A 20,907-nucleotide genomic window follows, 5' to 3' on the forward strand; every position below is an offset into this window, starting at 1 on the left:
CTGGAAGTCCTGGGACCGGCACCGGACGTACAAGGCGAACAGGAAGTGGCAGTGACACTCCCTCGGCTTTCTGGGACTTGTAGTTCGCTGTGGGCGTGACGAATATGCTAGTCGCAATCGGGGATCCTGCGCTACCAGGTATTAGATTCACGTGGGAAGTTAGCGGAGTCTGGCTGCTGGCGCCTCTTCAGAGGCCTTTCGGACAGTGGAGATGTGGGAGTTCCAGAGAGAGGCTCCGGGCTGGAGACCCGAAAGCCTGCGTGGGCGGCCGTGGGAAGGCGAGGGACTCCGCAGAGGTGCGGCCCAGGCCGCAAAAATGCGGGGAGCCGTGAACACCCTGCAACCGCCCTGCGTCTGGGAGGGGCCATCCTCTAGCCTGAGCTCCGGCTTTGCCCGGCCTCCAGGCTTCGTAGCTGGCCTTTACCACGCCAGTGACTGGCCTTCTATCAAGGTTTTGGGCGGATGTTGGCGACCGACAGGGGCCCTTGTGACAGACCGAGGTTTCTGTCCCCACAGCATCTGAGTTGCTTCGCTAAAATGTTGCATCTGAGTTCCTGTACCCCAAAAACGAATCAGGTCGAGGAACGCGTCACAGGCATCCAAAAATCCATCCCTAAAGGCGATACATCCAGTTCGAGATCTACCACTGCTCTAACTGGAATATTTTAGAGCTGCTAGGGGCAGCAGGATGTACCCTGGTGGGAAGGGTGGTGTGGCCTGTTTGAACCTGAGCCCAGTAGAGAAAGGTGAGAGAGGTACTGCTTGGGGAGACAAGAAAGGCACCCCAGAAGAGGAGAGGGTTTCTTCACACAGTAGCAGGAACGGAGGGACTTTTCCCTGCAGTCTTGTGGACTTGATTTTGATGGCTTTTTCTCTTTTGCTAGCTCTAACTTTCTGGAACTCTGTCCTGAGAGGAGGGAATGACCAAATTCCAGGTGAGTTGGGGTTTCTTCTCCAAAAATGCTATCTCCCCAAGAATGTAAGTAACCCTTCCTTCTTGGGACAGGGGAAGGACATCAGCATTAATTGCGTGCCTGTCCGATCCTTGTTCTGTGTGTCGTTTTCTCTTTGTTGTCAGACATATGGGCGCAGTAACATTGAGATACTAAGGGCATAATGCTATCAGAGGATGTTGCCAGAGTCTGCACAGGCCTCTGCTGCCTTAATTTATTCTTTTAAACATTTATTTGTTTGTTTGTTTGTTTATTTTTAGAGAGAGGGGAAGGCAGGCAGAAAGAGAGGGAAAGGAACGTCAGTGTGAGACAGAAACATGGATTGGTTGCCTCTCTTATAGCCGAAACAAACGTACAACCCAGGCATGTGCCATGACTGGAATCTAACCGGTTATCCCTCACCTTGGAAGGACAGCCAACCAACTGAACCACACCTATCACAGCTGCTGCCTTTAAATTACAAATCAGTTTCCACTGAATTACCCTCCATCCATGAACTTGGCCACTCCCCAGAGCACTGGGCTCTGCTTTTTTATTGAAAGACTTCACGTAGCATCTTTGCTGGTGGTCTCTGCCAAAGCCTACCTCTCTCTGCTAGACATGTCGTTCACATTGAAAGTCTTAAAGCTATTACATGTTCAGTCCAATGATAACTAGTCTCAGGAAAACCAACTCACTCCCAGAAATGCTCCTCAACCAGGCTGTGTATTAGAACTGTTTGTGGTGGTTTTTGTTTGTTTGTTTGTTTGTTTTAAGAATTAAGGTCCCTAGGCACTGCCACCTCCAGACCTATTAAAAAGAGAATTTCACTCCTTTTTTTAAATCTCAGTAATGTTTGTACATCCATAGATTTTTTGCATTTATTGTCAAATATTGCCTTATGTGAGCATCTCTGAGGTAAGATGTTCATCTTTTATGCTCTGATTGCTTTGTTCTTTTACCAACATATCTGCATGTTTAATCGGTACAATAAAGTGTTAAATTAGTTATTGGCAGTTTTTTAAAAAAACAATTTCTCATTTGTCTCCATAAAACCATTTCTAGAAAGTTACCTCAAGATTGGCACTTAGAATCATAGAATGTTTTATGATTCTTTGTGTTTTTATGGAAAATGTTTTTTGGAAGAGAATGTTTTATGGAAGGAGCCAGCCAGCCCCTCTCTGCCTTGGTGCCCTCACTTTTACAGAGGACACTCTAACTTTGAGGGAGATAAAAGGAAACACCCTGTCCTTTGTTGCAGAAAGCAGCAGAACCAGAAGTAAGCCCCATGTTTTCTAATACCAGGCTGTTCCTTCTCCATAACTAAACAAGTCATCATACCAGGAATTATTTGAACAAAATATCAAGCTGGATTTTAAGGGAAAAATAATTGGTTTTTAACCAAGACCATCTTTTTGCTTGGCAAATACAGTCCTCACATACATAGGAAGAGACTGTGAACTCACAAAAATTGGTTTGTTTAGAGAACAGTAAACTGCCTCAAGGTACTGAAAGCATGTCATCACTGTGCCTTGAAAAGTAATTGAAGACTTCAAAGGATATTAGCATGAGTAAGACCCTGTACATTTTTCTTCCCTCTCTACTACCTGTTACCTACTGAAGATTATTTATTCACTGCTGATGAATTTGGAGATTGCTAATATTATAAATTTTAAGATTCTGGTATATATTAATAACTCTTTGAATTTAAAGAAAGGACTTCAACCCACCAATACTTGCTGAGTGTTTTTATGTACCAGACATTGTCCTTGGGTCTTCTGAAAGGCAGCAGCCCCAGTTTAACCCCTCCCTTCCTCTATGACTTGGGTAAGTCACTTCACCATCATGAACCTTTGTTTTGTCATCTGAAAATGACAGTGTTGAGTTTGAGGATCTCAATGTTCTCTTTTACTTGTAGCATTTGATTATTCTTTTAAATGGAATGTGTATTTGTAAATATCATTTAGATTCTGAGTCAGTTGTGTTAGTTGCTGAGGGTTTAAAGATTAGTTGAGCGTGCCTCCTATCCTTTAGAACAGCAATCCCCAACCCTTTTGGCTCAAGGGACCAGTTTCGTGGAAGACAATTTTTCCATTGACGGGAGTTTTGGGTGATTCAAGCACATTACGTTCAAGCTCACCTCCTGTTGTGCAACCTGGCTGGGGACGGACCCCTGCTTTAGAATCTTACGGCCAATTTGGAAGATAGATTTAATATAGTAGAGGTATGTGAAAGATAGTATGAGATGTTGGAGGAGAGGCACCTAACTCATCCTTATTCTTCAGAAAGGAGATTGTTGATTGTCCTGAAACTGAAAGGAGTTCCAAAATGGATGGGAGTAATGTAAGTCAGAGCGGAAGCAATGTATAAAGGGCTATTCTAGACTAAGAGTATGACGTTTAGATGACTACAGGTAATCAATCCAGTGTGACTACAGCTCCTGTCTACCTCCTGCCTTATGCATTACTGTTTCCTGCCCCTTGCAAAGTAAATTGTTGGATCCAGCAAGGAAGGGCTCTGGAAAGGAAGTGGAAAGGCACATGATGTATGTCATTTGAAGGAGTTTGACATTTGTTGATGGAGGGGACTGGAGGTGGGGCAGGGGAGCCCTGGCGGTGGTGGGAGGGACAGGAAACTACTGATCCCATGACCTTCCACTTGGGTTGGCCCTCAGGATACTGAGTACACTTTCCCAAAGTAAGCTTGAGTTCCACTTTGGGGTGACTCATAAGCTCTGCTGATACAAGGGGAGACTATTTATTATTAGAGTCTTTTAGTCCCAGCTTTATCTTGTTTTAGCAGAACCACTATTTTCTTTCCCTTTTTCCTTTCCCCTGTCACACTGATTCCTTTCATTTGGTCCACTGTCATATTATTTCTCATCTCTTGGAATTTTCAACCTACTACAAAGTTTATAGTCCATCACCATAACCATTCCATTCTCAGCACAGAATTCTCCTCACCACTTTGTGGGATTTTTAAAAATTACTAAATTTGACTATCTGATCTATGAATTGAAAAATAGCAAAATTTGTATTTGAAGACTTGGTAAGGAGTTATTATGGTCTAGGTAAGAAATGAGAGCCTTATCTAGGACAGTGGCAATGGGAATAAGGATGAGATAACACATTGGAGGGAGATTTAGGAGATAGTATTGACAAGCTTTGAAGTTATCTGAATATTTTTGAGGTAGGGATGGTGTCTTCCATAATCCAGACAACAGGGTAGAAGATGGATAAAACATAAAAGGGAAAAAAGATAACTGATGGACTTGTATCTCAGAAGGGAAGAAAGGATTTGATCTGGAGTAAGGAGAGCTTAGCCTTGGACAGAAAGAAACTTTTTTTCCTCTTGAGGTCAAGAAATCTGGTTGAGAGGAGTGGCTAATTCGACTTATTGATATCTACCTGGCCCTGTTGTACTAAAGGATGCATGCATTTATGTCACTCTTGGGCAACATCCTCCACTTCTTCTTTGTCCCACTGAAGCAGGGTGCAGCAAAGAGGAGGGCCCCAAGAAGGGATTTATAATGGGGTCCAGGACTCGAGGTGTCCAGGAAATATTAGAAAAATGTATGTAGGATGTCTTCACCCCCACAGGCCTGAGCCAAGGGGGATGGGACACATGGAACAGGGCTATTCAGAGCTGTTTTGGGTGGCAAGAGCTTTGCAGCTAACCCCTGGCATGGTCATTTAACATATCTATAACCTTTAACTGGTTTCATGGATATGTTAAATAGCTGTGGCCCTGCTTTGAGCCAGGGAGATGGGAGTGACTTCCACCCAAGGTGGGACTGGGAAGCAACTCCCCCTGGTTACAGGGCCTGCGTGAGAGCTTGGAGATGATTGGCTCCATGCCATGGGGCCACACCTGCCCAGACTTACTATGGCAGCCCAGTAAAGCTGGAAGAATACAGGGATGCTGGCAGGTGTAGCTGACTGTAGGAGGAGTCAGGAATGGGGCTGCAATGGAAGATGGGCACTGGGATTTAAACCTAGGCCCGGCAGCCATAGGAAGAAGAGACCACGCGGCTCCATAGTAGTGGGGAGGACCACAAGGTTTTGGGGGAAGAAGGAAGAGACCACATGGCTCCAAAAGTAAATGGGGAGGAGACCATGCGTCTCTGAAGGAAGGAGTGAACCATGAGACTCTGAAGCAAGTAGATAGATAGAGGTCCATGTGGTTCTGAAGTGGGGAAAAGGACCACGCGGTTCTGAAGGAGAGTAGAGAGGACCACGAGGTTTTGGAGTGCTTCTTCTTGCCACGCGGCTTAGGCAGCAGGAGAGACTTTGCAGCCATAGAAAAGGGGAGAAAGGACTCTTGCTGGTGGGCCATGAGAAGGTGCCGCATGGCTTTGAATTAACTGGAGATTGCAGCAGCCACACAGCTGATGGTGCCGGGAGCCTGAATCACGGACTTCTACTTCTTTTCCTGAGACACGGTACCCCAGACTGGGCACAGGGAGAGGGAAGGACTGTGCATCTGTGGGTATTCTAGAGGACTTTAGTATCTTATTGAAGACATTAGGTCATTATTCTAAGTTTGTGTAACTTTTAAATAAACAATTCCTTTCCTTTTCACCAGTCTCTGGCATTGAGAGACGTCTTTCCTCTGGCGGCGGGCATTTCGAACCTAGCAGGTGGGCGTGGGGGAAGGAACCTCCAGAGACAGAAAGGGGGAATCCTTTCTGTAATAATTTATCGTGAAGGAACCCCTCCCTCTGCTCTGTAACAGTTTTTGGCAACCACGAAGGGATGTAATTGCCCGTGGCAGACCGACCCCCTCAGGTGTGGGAGAGAGAGACTTCGGAGTTTTCCCAGTCTCTGAGAGTTTCTCTGCACTCCTGAGGGCATCGGCCGCCTAATCACGTCCGGAAAGGTGAAAAGGAAATGGAACGGAGAAGGGAACAGGGATGCGAAAGTGTTTTGGTTGAGAATTTCTTTCCTGGTAACTGTTTTGGAATAATGGAGTTGTGGACAATGGCTGGGGAAATACCCTGTCTGTATGTCATCTGTATTCTTCTTGCTCTGAATCTTTGCATGCTTTGTTGGAACTATACACGTTGTTCTGAGCCTGTACCTGAGTGGAGCCCACTGGGCAGAATTCTAAGGGATTGGGAGAACTACTGCTCTAAGTCGACAGATAAGAATCCCTTGAGTAAGCAGTTATTGATTTATTATTGTAACACAGTGTGGCCTACTTATGTTTTGAGTGATGAGATGAGGTGGCCTGTGAATGGTTCCTTGAGTTATTGTATTATTATGAGGTTGAAACAGTACTGCCGAAGGTGGGAACTCTCAGAAGAACTCCACTACCTTAATGCATTTATAATATTGCACAATAGCCTTATGCCGGAGACAGAGAAGCGTGTAATGGTGTAGAAGGAGAAGGTGGTCTCGAAACCCCTCCCTGATAGTAGAACGCAGGAGGAGAAAGATAATGAGGAGATAAACCTCATTAATGCTCAACCCAGGGAATGAACCCTCCCCAGGAAGAGGGACATCGGTGGTGTTGCTACCTTCCCCGGGAGTGGGGCCCGCCGCGGCTCCCTCCCCGCTCTCCAGCACTGATCCTCGCCCCCTGCGGGTGGCGGGGGCCTCCACGGAGTTGCCGTTCTCGCAGGTGGGGGAGGCCGGTGGGACTCCATTCCCTCTGCCTGCGGGAGGGGCCGGCGTGGCTTTGCCCTCGGCTTCGCTCTCTCCGTGGACGGGGGGGGGGGGGGGGGGGGGGGGGGGACCGCCGTGGTGACTCATCCCATGCAGTGGGGAGGGGCCTCTCTCTCCTCTGTGGACGGGTGGGGCCGGTGGGGCTCCATTCCTTCTGCCGGCGGGAGGGGCCAGCGCCGCTGCCTTGCTCTTTCCGCGGGTGGGAGGGACCGCCGTGGAGCCTCACCCCTTGCAGATGGGAGGGGCCTCCGCTGCTTTGCCGCCCTCCCAGGTGGGAGGGACCGGCCCTGCCCCATTCCCTCTGCAGACTGGAGGGGCCTCCGTGGTACCTCGGCCCTCGCAGGTGGGGGGGACCAGCCCTGCCCCATTCCCGCTGCAGACTGGAGAGGACTGCACTGCCTCGTTCCCTCTGCAGACTGGAGGGACCTCCATGGTGCTTCACCCCTTGCAGACGGGAGGGGCCTCCGCGGCTCTCCCGCCCCCACAGTCGGTGGAGGTTTTTACACCTCTGGCCTCACAGGTGATGGGGACTGCCAGTGCAGTGGTACATTCCCCTCCTCAGGCGGGAGCCACTTCAGTACTGTCTCCTCCTGTAACTGACCCTGAAGTGGGAACTGCAAAACCAACTGTTCCATCTCCATGTGTTGAGGAATATCTCTCACCCCCCTGAACTCGCCAGGGCACCTTATACAACCAGAGAACCTCCAAAGGTGTAGCCAGCCAATACCCTTTGAGGCAATACCCGATAGGCGGAGTAAATGAAGAAGGCCAGCCCGCTGGCTATTACTGGGCCCATACTCCGTTCTCCACTTCAGACTTACTAAATTGGAAGAATTTCAACCCCTCATATAGAGATGACCCTCAGAAAATGGTGGATCTTATTGCCTCTATTTTTGCCACTCACCACCCGAATTGGGCAGACGTACAGGCCCTCCTGAACATTTTGCTAACAGCAGACGAAAGACGATTAGTTCTAAATAGGGCTAATCAGGAGGCCCAGTGTCTCCGCGATGAAGACACCCAGGGAATCCTTGACCCAGCTGAGGCAATTCCTCGGGTGGACCCTAAGTGGGACCCGAATAGTAGAGGTGGCCTAGCCTCTTTGAAGCATTACAGAAGGTGCATATTGGAAGGGCTTAGGAAAGGAGTGCCCAAACAGAGGAGCTTGAATGTGATACAGACTCTCCAGCAGAAGGCAGATGAGGATCCTTCTGAATTTCTAGAAAGGATCTATCAGGCTTATAGGAAGTACACTGATGCTGACCCAGAGGCACCAGAAAACGTGAGGATGGTAAACATGACTTTTATTGGGCAGAGTGCCCCGGACATTAGGAACAAACTTCAGCGTGTAGATGGAGTACTGGGAATGAGCCCTTCCCAGCTGGTGGACATAGCATTTAAAGTCTACAATGCCCAGGAAGCAGGAAAGGCAAAACGGGCCACAGTGTTTTTGGAAATGGCCCAGGGAAGCCAAAAGAAGCAGGACCCTAGGGCAGAGAAAGGAAACTCTTTAGGTGCCCGCTACTATGCTGGTAGAAAAAGGGGCCCTAAGGAGAAGAAGAAAGGCCCACTAGGCATCAATCAATGTGCCCATTGTAAGGAGGAGGGTCACTGGAGAAATGAGTGCCCAAATCGCCAAAGGGAAAGTAGGAGTAAAAGTCCATACTGAGTAATGGTGAAGCAGAAAATGGAGGATGATAAAGAATGAGGAGGCCCAGGGGCTCCATGGGACATCTCCCGACCTATTACCATTTCCCCACAGGAGCCCCGGGTACAAGTGACTGTGGGGAACAAGCCAATTGACTTTCTTGTAGATACGGGAGCCACATACTCAGTGTTGAACACAAAATTAACAGGAAAAAGCTCAAATGAAGTAACAGTTACTGGTGTGTCTGGCCAGGTACAAAAACAGACATTCCTGCAACCTCTGGAATGCCAGCTTGGGGGTCAAAAGCTTACACATAGTTTTCTCTATATGCCTGATTGTCCCATTCCATTGTTGGGCCGAGATTTGCTTTGTAAACTGCATGCACAAATAACCTTTTCCCCCAAACCAGTCAGGGAAACCAAGTTGCTGACAGAGCAGCAAGACAGGCAGCCAAGAAGCAGCCATGCCTAGCAGCACTGGTTCCCCATCTGGACTTGTCAGAGTTTAAACCTCATTACACAGAACAGGATGAGGAGCGGGCCCGTGAATGGGGATTTACTAACACTGATCCTAATTCTATGGGGAGGGTCAATGCCCATGGTATGATTTTACTCCCAGAGGCTCTAGTGTATCCCGTCCTCAAGCACCTCCATGAAGGGACTCATTATGGAAGGGATGCTCTAATGGACTTCATTAGGCCACATTTGAAGGGCCCTTATTTGCAAAAGACTGTCCATAGGATCAGCCAAGCCTGTCAGATATGTGCTAAGAACAATCCCAAAACAGAGCATGCTCCCACGGAAAAGGGAGTACAATACAAAGGGATGTGCCCATTCGAAGACTGGCAGGTGGACTTTACACAAATGCCTAAAACAACGGGAAATTTCAGATTCCTGTTGGTCTTTGTGGATACTTTTTCTGGATGGGTAGAGGCGCACCCCACCAGGACTGAAAAGGCAACTGAGGTGGCAAAACTGTTGCTTAAAGAAGTAATTCCCAGGTTTGGACTTCCCCAGAGCATTCAAAGCGACAATGGACCATCGTTCACTTCAGAAATCTCCCAGAAGGTTGGGCAGGCATTACAAATACAATGGAAATTGCATGCATCTTGGAGACCTCAGTCCACTGGAAAGACTGAGAAAATGAATCACACCATAAAGAAGACCTTGGCAAAAATATGCCAGGAAACACATTTAAAGTGGGACCAAGCACTCCCTATCGCTCTGCTCCGAATCAGAGTGGCACCCAGAAGTGGGCTTAAACTGAGCCCTTTTGAAATAGTTTATGGGAAACCCCTCCGAATTTCTGTTTTAGGTACACCCCCTCTAGATTTGGAGCATGAGGCAAGAATTAAGCAATATGTACAGCATTTAGGGCAAACACTAACCATTTTGCACAAGTTTGCTCATTGCAGGTCTGTCTACCCCTCTGACGAGCCCCTGCACCCGTTCCAGCCAGGGGACCAAGTCCTACTAAAGACCTGGAAGGCTCAAGGCCCTGAACAGCAGCTGTCTGAACAATGGACTGGTCCCTACGATGTCCTATTGACAACGCATTCCTCCCTAAAGCTGATGGGAATTAAGCCCTGGATTCACCACACACGGGTAAAATGGGCTCCACCTAAGGGAGATGTAGACCCTCCTGCTGCAGCTGAGGCGGAAAGGGAAAGCTGGACCTGCACTCCAGAGGAAGGTTTGAAATTTCTCTTCCGGAAAAAGACAGTGAACCCCGATACAGGGTGACAGTGTTTGTTATTTCACGTAAATGTTTATACCAGATACTGAGTTTAACTACTGAGTTTAAGTATAGTCCTTCCCAGTGTGGGAAAGGGCATGTATGTGCCATTGGTTATGTTTCTGATCAGAAACCCTCTGTACCTGAAAACCTGGTAAGGTCACCTGAAGACCTAGTTAGGGTCGCCTGTAGCTGGTTGGGGAGAATGCGTTTGCCACTCGGGACCCAGGAAGGGTCAGGCAAAGGAGCATGTCTCTGCCAAGAGACCGGACCTGAAGGGCATGTCTGTGCCATTGTTTCCGTTTCTGATTAGAAACCCCCTGTACCTGAAGACCTGTTTAGGGTCACCTGAAGACCTAGTGAAGGTCGCCTGTAACCGGTTGGGGAGAATGTGTTTGCCACTCGGGACCCAGGAAGGGTCATTTGGGGCTGATAAGTGTTTCAGCCTGAGGGAAAGGAGCATGTCTCTGCCAAGAGACCGGAACTGAAGGGCATGAAAGTTTTGGAAAGAAATTATGTGGGGTTAGTGATGGAAGATATAAGGCACAAAAATGCAATCTTGGTGGATATCAGAAGGGAAAGGATTTTCCATCGTACTTGGTATTTTTCTCCCTACCTGATCCCTCCAGAATTTGGCAATCTGAAGGAGTGAGTGATGACATAAGGTTTCTCTCCATAAATCCACTAAGACCAGTCATTAATGGTGGTTTGTTAACCGGTACTTTGACTGGAATGTCACGCCTGAAGGAGGCATGTCTGGGTTCTGGTTGTCACCAGGAAGCCCCGAGGAACTGGGATTGACTTGTGAAGCTAGCAAAAGCCCACGAGAAGAAGCCTGGTACCTTGGTTGGTTGTGCGGTTCGTAGCAGTCTTTCCAGGGAAGGAACGGAGGTTGCTTTCCTGAAAGATGGCTAAAAAGGAACCTGTAGGCACAATGGAAGCCTCAAGGATTTGAGGGAAAGGACTGGTACAGGCGAAGCCAGGTGGCGGATGTGTGGCTCTGCTTCTGTGCCCCGAGGGGCAGACTGAAAAGTCAGTCTAAAGGTTCCCTGTGTGAGTTCCAGCAAAGCGAACTTAAAGATCATAGGTGATCCAGGCTGCTCTTGGTGTGTTTATGCAAACAAACAGGCAAAATTAAAAGTTGGACTCAAAGTAGTCACTTTAATAACAACGAGGGTGATCTTAAGGAGAAAAATCATGGTCTAAGGAAAATCACAATGCTCAGTATTGGATATCGGAATCGTGCAGCTAACTGTCTTGGAAGTTTGTTTTCATTTGAAAGTTGAAACTGGGTTTGTAACATCACCAAAGATGTTCAATTTACAGGCACGAAGGACCTGTCAAATTGTCATTGTTAGATGTCATTGCAGCAAGGGGCCTTGCAACTGAATGTCTTCCCAAAAGACAGTCTCGCAGGCACAGAGACTGGTTTGGGGATTGTTGAGTGAATTAACCTGTATGTTTTTCTGTTTTCATAGGGCGTATGCCTATGACCTCATTACCTGAGAGAATGGTTGCAATATAGGCCTCACTTAAGGAGCCCACCTTCATCATCGCCCCCTGAGACTCAACGGTTTGGTTGAACTAGGTGGTTGGGTTGGTAAAGGGGTCGGGCAGTCTGTGGGCTTCACCTTAGAGCTGATTTTCCCTTTTCTGTCCTAACAGCCTGGACAGAAAGGGCCCAGAAATCTGAAAGGTGGGAAATCCTGATATATTCCCCTCAGCCCCGAGTGAAGTATAGTGAGCCACAAGGGTTTTGGATAGGTGTAGCATGCTTGTACACCTTCCTCCAGATAAGCCATTCTTTACCTAGGTGCCTGCCTTTGTTATTTAGTGATTATGATTTAATTGTGCCTTCCAACTCTCTTGACAAATCTGTCACCTCCAGAATACGACGAGGATGCCAGCTGTCCAGTAATGCCAGCCTTTGGACACCGAGCCTGCAACTTTGCAGTGACAGCCAACTGACTTGGATTCTGTGAGGTCCTTCCCCTTACAGGAAGGACTCCCTCCGTGCTGCACCCCCCTTTCAGGGCACCACTGACCCAAGGTTAGGTAGGACGACGTCCATTTCCAGCTGGAAGCAGTTACAAGAAGATGAGACCTTCGTCCATTGTCCTTTATATGATTATAAAGTGGTTGTAAATCTGAAAGGACGGATTGAAGCAGGGTGCGGCCAAGAGGAGGGCCCCAAGAAGGGATTTGTAATGGGGTCCAGAGCTCGGGGTGTCCAGGAAATATTAGAAAAATGTATGTAGGATGTCCTCACTCCCACAAGCCTGAGCCAGGGGGGATGGGACACATGGAACAGGGCTATTCAGAGCTGTTTTGGGTGGCAAGAGCTTTGCAGCTAACCCCTGGCATGGTCATTTAACATATCTATAACCTTTAACTGGTTTCATGGATATGTTAAATAGCTGTGGCCCTGCTTTGAGCCAGGGAGATGGGAGTGACTTCCACCCAAGGTGGGACTGGGAAGCAACTCCCCCTGGTTACAGGGCCTGCGTGAGAGCTTGGAGATGATTGGCTCCATGCCATGGGGCCACACCTGCCCAGACTTACTATGGCAGCTCAGAAAAGCTGGAAGAATACAGGGATGCTGGCAGGTGTAACTGACTGTAGGAGGAGTCAGGAATGGGGCTGCAATGGAAGATGGGCACTGGGATTTAAACCTAGGCCCGGCAGCCATAGAGAGGAGAAGAGACCACGCGGCTCCATTGTAGTGGGGAGGACCACAAGGTTTTGGGGGAGAAGGAGGAGACCACGCGGCTCCAAAGTAAATGGGGAGGAGACCATGCGGCCCTGAAGGAAGGAGTGAACCACGAGACTCTGAAGCAAGTAGATAGATAGAGGTCCATGTGGTTCTGAAGTGGGGAAAAGGACCACGTGGTTCTGAAGGAGAGTAGAGAGGACCACGAGGTTTTGGAGTGCTGCTGCTTGCCACGCGGCTTAGGCAGCAGGAGAGACTTTGCAGCCATAGAAAAGGGGAGAAAGGACTCTTGCTGGTGGGCCATGAGAAGGTGCCACATGGCTTTGGATTAACTGGAGATTGCAGCAGCCACACAGCTGATGGTGCCGGGAGCCTGAATCACGGACTTCTACTTCTTTTCCTGAGACACAGTACCCCAGACTGGGCACAGGGAGAGGGAAGGACTGTGCATCTGTGGGTATTCTAGAGGACTTTAGTATCTTATTGAAGACATTAGGTCATTATTCTAAGTTTGTGTAACTTTTAAATAAACAATTCCTTTCCTTTTCACCAGTCTCTGGCATTGAGAGACATCTTTCCTCTGGCGGCGGGCATTTCGAACCTAGCAGGTGGGCGTGGGGGAAGGAACCTCCAGAGACAGAAAGGGGGAATCCTTTCTGTAATAATTTATCTTGAAGGAACCACCCCCCCCGCTTTGCTCTGTAACACTACCTTCATGCAGGGATTTGCAGACTTCTCTAGCTCAATCTCATCCCTCTTCCTCAAACACAGTGGAGACCTGTGACCTTAAAGAGAAACTGCCACTTGCCTTGTATCACCTCCACTGTTGACTGACCGAGTCATTCCTGTGGGGGAGGGGGATACAGAAGTTGGTTGTACTCTTGTTTCCTGAGGAAGAAGTAGGTGGTGCCCCTTCAGCCCCAGGCCTAGAATGTGAGTTCTTCTGAAGGTTACTTGGCACTTCCCTGGGTCAAAGTTTAGTTGCTCCTTTGCGCTTCACTTGGCTCTCAGTTGTTTTGTATATCCTGTCCTGTTTTTCTGCTTGTGGCCTGTAGACTGGTGGCAGCCCACAAATATTTTGTTACCACTATGCAAAGACATGAGTGTTACAAGTGGAAACAGGATTCTTTTGTGGAATTGCAAGAAACACATTTTGGGGACCCACATATAGGAGACTTGAGGCATAGTGGTAAACCTTTTTAGAGTGAAAACAAAGAACTGCCCCCAGGTGCCTGATATCTTATTCACTACCAGGTGCCTCAGCTCTGTCTGGCAGCAAAACAAGTCCTGGGCCTGGTGAGCATGAGTGCTCACCAGGAGGATCAGGATCCAGAACGGCAATACCATCAACCTGGTCTCTGTTAGGCCAGAGTCGTTCAAGAAACCAGAGAGACACAGCAAGCTAAGCAGCAAGGGTTTATTAGCTTGCAAAAAGAGAGAAAAGTGGGGCCAACCAAGGGAGGTTAGGGAGCCAACCAAGGAAGGTTAAGACTCTCCTCTGTTGTCCTTGGGGTGGGGTCACAGGTGCAGTGACTGGGGTGTTAGTGTCCGATTGGTCATTCTGGGCTGTTGTGTCAAGGTGTAGGGATGTCATTGGCTGGGGCTAGTCGCCATGCATTGTCTCTGCTGACCATTGTTCTTTGTACCCCTTGTCAGCCTCTGGTATGCTGGATAAGCCGACCACAATCTTAATCAAGCATCTGTTTGTCCTAGGTAGGGTCAGCAGACGATTTTCCTAATCTTGCCTGGATCTGTCAGTCTCCGATAGTCCAGCACAGTGTTTGTTCTTGGCTGCACTTGCTGGTGTCTCATTTCCTCATCTGCATGTCTTGTCAGTAAGACTAAATGGTGCTGGGCTGTGTTCCAGCATGATGCTCCAGCCCCTGTGGCTGCTAAAGGGGGAGAGAATATGCTAAGGTGTATTCATAAACAAACCTTGGGCTTTTGTTAAGCTTTGATTATATTTCCTTGGGTTTGGTAGTGAGTAGGCTTCTTTCAAACTAAACAATCTTCTTGCTAATTCTTCCAGGGCTTGTGCTGGGCCTTCCCCCTAACTAACCCCTTTCCTGGATCTTCCTTGGTTCCATGCCCTTTTCCTATCCAATCTTTCCCAGGCTAGACACCTCCCCCCAACCTTTTTTTTTTTTTTTTTTTGCCGTTTTGGCTCCTACTGCTCATGCCTCAAAGTAGAAGAACATCCCCTGCGCCATCATGACTTTTACTGTGCATGCCTCAACAGAGGAATTTCCCTTTTACTGCTTTCCCTTCCCCCCCAATCTGGGGAAATTGAAGGGTTGTTCCCTGGGGAGATTGGAAAGCCCTTCCTTCCTCCCTACTCACAGGGGAGAGAGGGACATTAATTCCCTTGTCAGGGCAATGAGGCTACCCCCTGGAGTGTCTGGAAGCAGTAGCTTCCTAGTCAATCAGGCTTAGCCAGTTTAGCTCCCTTCTCTTTTTAAAAACTAAATAGCTGCCTAAGCTAACATAAGGACAGAAATTGAGTGATTAAAACTTTTATATCTGTTAAATCTAATAATTAAAAAAACTGGTGTTGGTATTTTGTCTTTGTAATATATTTTATAAAACTATTGGTCTGTGACACATTAGAAATTTTTTAAAAGAAAGTGGTCCTTCACCAGAAGCAGTTTGAAATCTTCTGGTCCATGGAAAGAACCCTAGGGGAGCCAGACTCACTGTTAACTAAATATTTGATATATTCTTAAGTGCCAGATCCTGTATGAGACCTGAGTGATGCAGCCATGAACAAATCAGACAGCCTCTCTGTTCTTAGGGAGGGACAGACAGTAAATAAGAAAGCAAACAAATAAGAAAATGAGATAAGGCATTAGTAGTATGAAGAAATTAAAACATGGAGAAGTGAAGGTTTGGGGGCGTGTCTGGTATTTTTGCCATAGACATCCTTGCCGCAGGCATTTTCATGCATAAGTAATTGGCTGTAAGGCAATTTTGCCATAAAAAATGATATAAAATCACAAACACAAAGGGGGACATTAAAAATGACATGAAATTAAAAAGATTATATTGTGCAATGGAAATATTCAAATGCTTTTTTAAAATGTCTGTACATTCATGACAGTACTGTTACAGAACAGAACCCTGGGGTGGGGGTGAATGATATACTATTACCAAACGTACTCATCCTTGTGCTCCAGCACCCCCCATCCCCGTACTAGGTTCCCCTTGCCCGCCACCAGGGAAAGACATCTCTCAATGCCAGAGATTAGTGAAAAGCAAAGGGATTTTTTATTTAAAAAGTTATATAGACTTAGAGTAATGACTTAATGTCTTCATTAAAAATACTAAAGTCTTTTAGAATAGCCACAAACTCACAGTCTTTCCTTCTCCCCTTTACCCAGTCTGGGTACCATATTTCAGGAAAAGAGGTAGAAGTCCATGGTTCAGGCAACCCCTCAATTCTGGCACCATCAGTTGTGTCACCACCACATTCTCCAGTGGCACCTTCTCATGGCCCACCAGCAAGAATCCAGGCAAAGTCCCTCTTGCTTCCTGAGTCACGTGGCAAAAAGGAGCACCCTAAAGCTGCACTGGTCCCAGAGAAATGTGGGTTTGACTATGCACCCTCAACCAGTCCCCTTGGCCTCCCATTCTTTTCCCCATTTAGTGTGTTTAAAAATAAGAAATCAACTCTTGGAGCCAATCATCATCATCTAGGAGAAATGCTCACTATATTAAGACTACCACTATAACTACTCATCACTGTGTAGACCATTATGAAGACTAGCTAAGATTGATACATAATATAGAAATGGCAGTAACTGTGGCAATTTTATGACTGGAGAAATGAAACCAAACTGACATCTTGCTTAAATACATTGTCTGGTAAAGGTTGTTGATTTGTCATGGAGAAATGAAACCAAACAAAAAAGAAACAGTCAACCAGCTTATTTTATCTTTTTTATGGCAGTTGATTGATTTATTAATTGAGAAATGAAACCAAACAAACCAAAAAAAAAAGACTGGTCAGCCAGTTACCTTATTTTTTTTTTTAACCACACAATTGCCTTATAGTCAATGAGTTATGCAGGGATAATGTTTGCAGTAAAAATGCTACAGCAAAAGTACCTAGAACAGTTTTTTTTTGGTGCCACTGCGGATTAGATGGTCAAGGAAGTTCTTAGAGGAGAAGGCAGTTCAGCTGAAATGTATATAAGGAAGCAGGCATGTGAAGATATGAAAAAAGAATATTCTAGGCAGAAAGGACAATTAGTGCATATTCCCAAAGTTGGGATGTTTGAAGTATTCAAGGATATGTAAAGTGACACATAAGGGAGAAGTGACAGGACCTGGGTGAAGAGTCTTAATTTTACCCAATGTCCCTTGAAAATCCTTTGGAGGATTTCATGACTAACATGGTGTGTTTTAAAACATCACTGTGGCTACCTTGTGGAAAATTCATTGTGGGAGAGTGGGGGTAAGAGATACAAATTAGGAGGTGGAGAGTTAACGATAACTGTGACTCATAATGATAGTAGTACAAGATAGAAGTGAGTAGATTGAGCGATATTTTAGAGATAGAGTTAATAGGACTTGGTGATGGATAAATGTGAGGAAGAGAGAAAAAAATCAAAATGACATAAGATTTTAGCTTGAGCAATTGAGTGGGTCAAGTGACTATTAAAATGGGTACAACTAGGGAAGAACAGTTTTGTTTTTTACCTCAGTTAAAAAAGTACAGATTTTAGTTTTGGACAGTTCTACCAACTAGAGTTTAACATTTCTGTTAAGGACTATCTGCGTGCTGGTTGTGAAAAATATATGCAAACTCCGAGAACACACAGAGGAGCCAAAACACCTGGACCCATGTGCACAGGTGCCTAAGCCTCCAACTTTGGGAAGGTGACAGTGGGGGTCTCTGGTAGGGACTCATAATAATAATAGTACAAGATAGAAGTGACCAGGAGTGCGTCCTGGTCATGAATGTGACTGACAAGGCCAGGAGATTAGAGTCCTAGATTGGGATCCAGGTTGGGTGATAGGTGAGGGTTGGGCCGTAGGTCAGAGGAAAATGGCCGGGGGCACTGGTCCAGTTCCTGGTTGTGGGTAGGACTGATGCTGGGATTTGTGGGTTGGGTCCGTCCCCCACTCACATGCACAGCAGCTGCAACAACGTTGCCCCATGCCTCTGAACCACAACATCCACAAACACACTGTTCTTGCCCAGGTAACACAAGTAGAAGTTGCTATGGCATTGGACCCAGGCTGAGTCTGAGGGTTTGGAGTATGAAGATCTCCAGGTGGCATGGTGCCATGAAGCTCAAGTGGCCAATGCTCACGTCCACTGGGCCCTGTGTCAAGTGGTAGAGGGTAGTCACCAAGTACTTCTTCATCAGGTACCAGGTACTCCAAGTTGAGGCACACTGTACCAGAGGCCCAGTGTGTTGAGAACCCTGCATCTGACGTGGTGCTGAGGCCCAGCAAGGCCCACGATAAGTCACAGCCCAGAAGAGCAGATACTGATGGAGATTATTGGGAGGAAGAGTTGTGCTGAGGCCTATTAAATTTTAATTTGACCTTTTATTTCTCTTTTTTATATTTTATTGATTATACTATTACAGTTGTCCCATTTTTTTCTCCCCTTTATTCCCCTCCACCCTGTACCCCACCTCCCACCAGCATTCTCCACCTTAGTTCATGTCCATGGGTCTTACATATAAATTCTTCAGCTTCTCCATTTCCCATACAATTCTTAACCTCTCCCTGTCTATTTTGCACCTACCATTTATGCTTCTCATTCTCTGTACCTTTCCCCCATTCTTCCCTCTCCCGCTCCCCACTGATAACCCTCCATGTGATCTCTATTTCTGTGAATCACAGAAATAGTTCCTGTTCTAGTTGTTTGCTTAATTTGTTTTTGTTTTTGTTTTTTTTAGGTTTGTTTGTTTATAGTTGTGAGTTTGTAAATTTGGCCTTTTAGACAACCAAGTGTACATATTATGTAGAAAGTTGGAGCCTGGAGTTAAGAAGAGAGGAAATAATGTATTTGCAAAATCCTAGCGTAAGTTATGGTTGTGTGGATATGTGCTATTTTATTTTTTCCAGTAATGTTCAACCACTTTGTTTAGAAGAAGAAATGACATAGGATTGATATTACTATGGAAAAATTTGAAATATGAAGTATACTGTGGCTGAGAGGAAAAAAGAGGAATGGTTGCAGGGGTGTCCAACCAGGGGCCTGTGGGCCACGTGCAGCCCAGGACTGCTATGCATGCATCTCAACACAAAATCATAAATTTACTTAAAACATTATGAGATTTGTTATGTGATTATGTGTTGCAGTGTCACCTAATCACAGAATCACAATGGTCCAAGACATCTCTTCTTCTTCCAGTGTGGCCCAGAGATGCCAAAAGTTTGGACACCCCTGGAAAGGATGGTGATCTTAATAAAGCAGGTGTGATAGGAAAGGAAGAGCAGACAGAATTAGGAGATGTTTTTAAGGTGTGGCTATTAAGATACTAATATTTCAAAAGTAGAGTGGTCCGAGATAGTGAAATGGCCCTGATATGGTTATTGAGCATGAAATGAGACTGACATCATTGGGACTGTAGAGATTTAAAAATGTCAGATTAGGATGTTTGGTAAATTGTTCTTGTGTGTGATTAAGTTGACAGGATAATAGTACAACATTATGGGATGGAGAGGACAACTCAGCAATACCATGAGATGACAGTGACATGGAAAGATTAAGTAGCTGGATAGGTTGAGCCTGAATGAGTTGTAGGCAGGAGGGGAAAGATTTGGAAGGAAGTAGCAAAGTAGATGACAGAGGAAAGTATTTCCAACAAAACTTGAGTTAGAGCCCTGGCTGGTGTGGCTCAGTGGGTTGAGTGCCAGCCTGCGAACCAAAAGGTCACTGGTTTGATTCCCAGTCAGGGCACATGCCTGGGTTGCAGGCCAGGTCCCCAGTTAGGGGTGTGTGAAAGGCAACCAATTGATGTTTCCTTCACACATCTATGTTTCTCTCCTTCTCTTTCTTCTTTCCTTTTCCTCTCTCTAGAAATGAATAAATAAAATCTAAAAAAACAAAAACAAAAACAAAAATACTTGATTTAGATCCCTGAACTGCACACTTCTATAGCCTTCTCACCTTTTCAAGTGCTACCAACATCACCTTCCTTCCAGGGCATTTGTGTAGATGTTCAGGAGGATTGTGCTTAATGTTTTAGGAACCAGTAACATTTGAGGACTTCCCTGTGGACTTCACTGGGGAGGAGTGGAGTCACCTACCTGTTACTCAGAGGCAGCTGCACAGAGCTGGGATGCTGGAGAGCTACTGCCAGTTGGTTTCAGCAGGTAAGAACATGAGTTTGGACACCTGCCCATTGGAGGCTTCTATTTTTTTAATTGACTATGTTATTACAGTTGTTCCAGTTTTCCCCACTTACCCGCTCCACCCACCACCTCCCACTTCCTCCAGCAATCCCCCCTTCTTTGTTCATGTCCGTGGCTTCATGCATATAAGTTCTTTGGCAACTCCATTTCCCATACTTGCTCTTAATATCCCCTCCCTATTCTGTAACTGTATTTCTTTTTTTTTCTTTCTTTTTTTCCTCTTTTTTTAATTTTTTTTTAATTTTTTAAAATTTTTATTGTTATTCAATTACAGTTGTATGCCTTTTCTCCCCATCCCTCCACCCCACCCCAGCTGAACCCACCTCCCTCCCCCACCTCCACCCTCCCCCTTGGTTTTGTCCATGTGTCCTTTATAGTAGTTCCTGTAATCCCCTCTTCCCTTCACCTTTTCTCCCATTCTCCCAGACTCCAACCCCCACTGGCCACTATCCCAATGTTCTCCATATCTATGATTCTGTTTCTGTTCTTCTTTGCTTAGTTTGTTTTTAAGATTCAGTTGTTGATATGTATGTGTTTGTTGCCATTTCATTGTTTATAGTTTTGATCTTCTTCTTTTTCTTAAATAAGTCCCTTCAATATTTCATATAATACTGGTTTGGTGATGATGAACTCCTTTAGTTTTACCTTGTCTGGGAAGCACTTTGTCTACCCTTCAATTCTAAATGATAGCTTTGCTGGATAGAGTAATCTAGGTTGTAGGTACTTGCTTTTCATTACTTTGAATACTTCTTGTCAACCCCTTCTAGCGTGAAGAGGTTTTTGAGAAATCAGCTGACAGTCTTATGGGAACTCCTTTGTAGGTAATTATCTGGTTTTCTCTTG

General features: G+C 46.1%; 1 protein-coding gene across 1 annotated transcript in view; it reads left to right on the forward strand.

Moving 5' to 3' along the window:
* The first annotated feature begins 72 nt into the window (after positions 1–72).
* Positions 73–20,907, forward strand: part of ZNF239 (zinc finger protein 239) — a 67,733-nt gene continuing 46,898 nt past the window's right edge. Inside the window, 3 exon segments of the mRNA XM_045196036.3 lie at positions 73–138; positions 885–935; positions 19,899–20,025. Of these exon segments, the coding sequence (XP_045051971.3) occupies positions 921–935; positions 19,899–20,025 (142 nt within the window). The 5' untranslated portion in view covers positions 73–138; positions 885–920.

This window comes from Desmodus rotundus, chromosome 4 (assembly GCF_022682495.2).
Source record: "Desmodus rotundus isolate HL8 chromosome 4, HLdesRot8A.1, whole genome shotgun sequence".
Classification (NCBI taxonomy): Eukaryota; Metazoa; Chordata; class Mammalia; order Chiroptera; family Phyllostomidae; genus Desmodus; species Desmodus rotundus.